Source organism: Trichechus manatus, unplaced genomic scaffold (genome assembly GCF_000243295.1).
Source record: "Trichechus manatus latirostris isolate Lorelei unplaced genomic scaffold, TriManLat1.0 scaffold00160, whole genome shotgun sequence".
Classification (NCBI taxonomy): Eukaryota; Metazoa; Chordata; class Mammalia; order Sirenia; family Trichechidae; genus Trichechus; species Trichechus manatus.
This window is the reverse complement of record NW_004444096.1, coordinates 131,669-136,813: the sequence shown is the minus strand read 5'-3', so window position 1 is coordinate 136,813 and position 5,145 is coordinate 131,669. Positions and strand designations below refer to the sequence as shown.

The following is a 5,145-nucleotide window of genomic DNA, read 5'->3' as shown; positions in this document are numbered from 1 at the left end:
AATTCAGCAACATATCAAAAAAATAATTCATCATGATCAAGTGGGATTTATACCAGGTATGCAGGGATGTTTCGACATTAGAGAAACAATCAGTGTAATCCATCACATAAATAAAACAAAAGACAAGAACCACGTGATCTTATCAATTGATGCAGAAAAGGCATTTGACAAAGTCCAACACCCATGCATGATAAAAACTTTCAACAAAACAGGAATAGAAGGGAAATTCCTCAATATAATCAAGGCTATTTATACAAAGACAACATCATCCTAAATGGAGAGACTTTGAAAGCATTCCCCTTGAGAATGGGAACCAGACAAGGATGCCCATTATCAACACTCTTATTCTACATTGTGCTGGAGGTCCTAGCCAGAGCAATTAGGCTAGAAAAAGAAATAAAGCGCATCCAAATCTGTAGCGAAAATGTCAAAGTATCTCTATTTGCAGATGATAATGACCTTATACACAGAAAATCCCAAAGAATCCACAAGAAAACTACTGGAACTAATAGAAGATTTCAGCAATGTTTCATGATACAATATAAAAATACAAAAATCAGTTGGATTCCTTTACCCCAACAAAGAGAACCTCGAAGAGGAAATCACAAATCAATACCATTTACAATAGTCCCCAAGAAGATAAAATACTCAGGAATAAATCTAACCAGAGACGTAAAAGATCTCTACAATGAAAACTACAAAGACAATACTGCAAGAAACCAAAAGAGACCTGCATAAGTGGAAAAACATAGCTTGGACGTGGATAGATAAGACTCAACATAGTGAAAATGTCAATTCTACCCAAAGCGATCTACAGATACAATGCAATCCCGATCCAAATTCCACCAGCATTTTTTACTCAGATGGAGAAACAAATCACCAACTTCATATGGAAAGGGAAGAGGCTCCAAATAAGTAAAGCATTACTCAGGAAGAAGAAAGTGGGAGGCCTCCCATTACCTGATTTTAGAACCTATTATACCACCATGGTAGTCAAAACAGCCTGGTACTGGTACAACAACAGATACATAGACCAATGGAACAGAATGGAGAATGCAGACATAAATTCATCCACGTATGAGCAGCTGATATTTGACAAAGGCCCAAAGTCCATTAGTTGGCGAAAAGACAGTCTCTTTAAGAAATGGTGCTGGCTTAACTGGATATCCATCTGCAAAAAACTGAAACAAGACCCATACCTCACACCATGCACAAAAAATAACTCAAAATGGATCAAAGTCTTAAATGTAAAATGAAAAACGATAAAGATCATGGAAGAAAAAATAGGCACAACGCTAGGAGCCCTAATACATGGCATAAACACAGTACAAACCATAAGTAACAATGCACAAGCACCAAAAGAGAGACTAGATAACTGGGAGCTCCTAAAAATCAAACACTTATGCTCATGAAAAGACTTCACCAAAAGAGTAGAAAGACAACCTACAGACTGGGAAAAAATTTTTGGCTATGACAAATCTGACTAGTGTCTAATCTCTAAAATCTACAAGATACTGCAAAACCTCAACAACAAAGACAAATAACCCAATTAAAAAATGGGCAAACGATATGAACAGGCACTTCGCAAAGGAAGATATTCAGGCGGCTAACAGACACATGAAGAAATGCTCATGATGATTAGCCATTAGAGAAATGCAGATCCAAACTACAATCAGATATCATCTCACCCCAGCAAGGATAGCATTAATCCCAAAAACACAAAATAATAAATGCTGGAGAAGTTGTGGAGAGACTGGAACACTTATACACTGTTGGTGGAAATGTAAAATTGTACACCCACTTTGGAAATTGATTTGGCGCTTCCTTAAAAAGCTAGAAATAGAAATACCATACGATCCAGCTATCCTGCTGCTCTGAATACATCCTAGAGAAATAAGAGCTGTCACACGATATATGCACACCCATGTTCACTGCAGCACTGTTCACAATAGCAAAAAGATGGAAACAACCTAGATGCCCATCAACGGACGAATGGATAAACATATTATGTTATATCTACACAATGGAATACTACGCAACGATAAAAAACAACAATGAAGCCGTGAAACATAACATGGAGGATCTGGAGGGCATTATGCTGAGTGAATTTAGTCAGACACAGAAGGACAAATATTGCATAAGACCACTATTATAAGAACTCAAGAGAGGTTTAAACACAGAAGAAAACATTCTTTGATGGTTACGAGGGTGGGGAGAAAGGATGAGGGTTATTTACTAACTACATAGTAGATAAGAATTATATTAGGTGAAGGGCAGGAGAGCACACACTACTGAGGAAGTCAGCACAACTGGACTAAACCAAAGCTAAAAGTTTCCTGAATACAATCAAACACTTTGAGGGACAGAGTAGCAGCGGTAGGGATTTAGTGACCATGCTTTCAGGGGACATCTAGCCCAAGTGGCATAACAAACCTCATTAAGAAAATGTTCTGCATCCTACTTTGGTGAGTGGCATCTGGGGTCTTAAAAGTTTACAAGCGGCCATGTAAGATGCATCAATTGGTCCCAACCACCTGGAGTAAAGGAGAATGAAGAACACCAAAGACACAAGGAAAGTAGTAGCCCAAGAGACAGAAAGGGCCACATAAACCAGAGACTTCAACAGCCTGAGACCAGAAGAACTAGATGGTGCCTGGTTACCACCAATGACCGCCCTGACAAGGAACATGACAGAGAGTCTTGGATAGAGCAGGAGAAAGATAGGGTGCAGAACTCAAATTCTAGTGAGAAGACCAGACTTAATGGTCTGAATGAGACTGGAGGAACCCCGGAAAGCATGGCCCCTGGATTCTCTATCAGCCCAAAACTAAAACAATTTCCGAGGCCAACTCTTCAGACAGGGATTGGACTGGACTGTGGGACATAAAGGGATACTCGTGAGGAGTGTCCCTCTTAGCTCAAGTAGATACAAGAGACTAAACGGGCAGTTTCTGCCCGGAAGTGAGATGAGAAGGCATAGAGAGTTAGGAGCCGGTTGAATGGACATGGGGAATCAGGTGTGGAAAGGAGGAGTGTGCTGTCACAGTATGGAGAGAGTAATTAGAGTCACATAACAATGTATGTATAAATTTTTGCATGGGAAAAAAAATACATATACAAAAAATTAGAATTATACATAGTAAGTCTGATACCGCTATAACAATTGTAATACCTCCAAACATTGAAATGGACATAGCAGCAATATATAAAAACGTTGTCTACATCTGTGGGTCCAGAAAAAGCAATAAAAATTGGAAAATACAAAGCGATCAGTTAACGCCACTGAGGAAGTAACAAGAACTTGGTTGTTTGAGTGTTATATAAACAGCTGGCATTTTGGGCATGTCGAGTCCCCGGGCGATGCAAACAGTTACTGTGCTCAGCTGCCAAATGAACGGCTGGAGGGTCTAGTTTACGCAGAGATGCCTCAGAAGAACTTCTTGGCTATCTACATCCAAAAAATCAGCAACGGAAAGCCCTATGGAGCACGGTTCTATTTTGACACACATGGGGTCACTGTAAGTCAGAATCAACTAAACAGGCAACTGATTTTTCATTTTGAGTATATAAAACTCAGTAATGCTGGTTTTCATTTGCAAAATCAGTTTAAATTTATAGATGCCAAGAAATATAGTTTAAAATACTATATAAATTTTCATCAAACACACATGTACAAAAATATTTTTCTTTAATAAAGATTTTCAACACGTCATATATTGAATGGCAAACCACTAAAATGTTATGTAAACAGCCCAATAGATTTTTATTATTTATCTTTCAGATCATATAATTTTTCTTTAAAATTTGTACATATTCTTGTGATGTTTTCAAAACTAGATCTTGATTTGACTCATCAGTAGATCCTAGAGGAGAAGCTCTACAGGATCCAGATTCAAATTCAGCAGCAGCTGGAAAGGAAAAGAAAAAATTATATTTTCTAAAATTCTTCATAGTTAACTAGGTATAAGCCAGTAAAGAAAAAGTTGAAAACTTTATCAGTGTTAGTAAAAATGAAAAATATGTATGTATGATTATGGTACAAAACACGAGATTACTATTAAATATGATTGTCTACATTTGCACAATGAATTGTCACTGTGGTTAAGTATCAGGGCTTCTGGTTTTCTTATTCTTCATTCATTTTTTCAATAACCATGTGCTAAGGTACTATGACAAGGGCTGGAATTACAAGATGAAAATGACACAGCCTACCCCTTAACAACTGTGTACTATAACCTGAAAAAAATACAGATGAACAGGCAATTTGCATAAAGAGTCATATACGCCATGATAGGTACAAAAAAAGGCGCTACTGGAACACATAGGAGGGCCATCTATTCCAGGTTTATATCAGTATTACAGGCTTTTTGGGGCAGTTGATATGTAAGTTGATACTTGAAAGACAAGTAAAAATTATGCCAGATAGAGGGAAGACGCATATACAGAGCTGTAAGTGGGGAAGAACGCTGGAATTATAAGGAGTCTAGTTTGGCCAGATGCTAGATCAAAAGGGGAGAGTAAGGATAAGGGGCAAGAGACAAGGCTGAATAACCTGACAAGAACCAAAACGATTTGAGTGTCTTTAATCCATAATAAGGAATTTGGAATTTATTCTGAGGGCAAAAGGAAACTAATGACGAAGTGAATGATCGGATTTAAAATGTCACCTGTCAAGTGAGAGCTATTTGAATTGTTAATTAATTGCTTGACTAGTGCTGGATTAGTCTATCTTTTTGGCCTTTTATCACTACCGGAGATATGAGCACTTGCTGATGCGTCTGTTTTCTGAAAAGAATTTCAGTGTGCAGGCTGACAGTTCACAGGGATGGCAGAAGAGAAGAAAAGGTAGAGCAAGAAATAAAAAGGAACTCAGACATTTTAAAAATATGGAACATGATGAATGTATTAGGAATAATTATATTCTTCATTATGAATGTTTATGCTTTATTGTCTTTCATTAGATGTGTATAAAGAAATATTTAACATAGTGTTTATTACCCAAACAATGGAGGGATCCTATTACTATTTACAGTTTATTTCGGAAATCAATATCTAAATTTAATTCATAAATTTTGTCAACATACCTTCTTCTAGTTCTCTAGTTATATTTTTTTCCAACTCCTGCTGCATCTGAAATAAGTCAAA

General features: G+C 37.2%; 1 protein-coding gene across 10 annotated transcripts in view; it reads right to left on the bottom strand.

Moving 5' to 3' along the window:
* Positions 1 to 3,699: 3,699 nt before the first annotated feature.
* LOC101340588 (ankyrin repeat domain-containing protein 26) overlaps positions 3,700 to 5,145 on the bottom strand; it is a 120,345-nt gene continuing 118,899 nt past the window's right edge. For 8 of the 10 annotated variants that reach the window (XM_023740570.1, XM_023740572.1, XM_023740571.1 and 5 more), the window contains 2 exons: positions 5,085 to 5,130; positions 3,701 to 3,908 (listed from right to left, as the gene is read on the bottom strand). In XM_023740570.1, the coding sequence (XP_023596338.1) occupies positions 3,778 to 3,908; positions 5,085 to 5,130 (177 nt within the window). In that variant the 3' untranslated portion in view covers positions 3,701 to 3,777. Of the gene's footprint in view, positions 3,909 to 5,084; positions 5,131 to 5,145 lie in introns of all 10 variants that reach the window. The other 2 variants (XM_023740582.1, XM_023740581.1) reach the window with 2 other exon arrangements.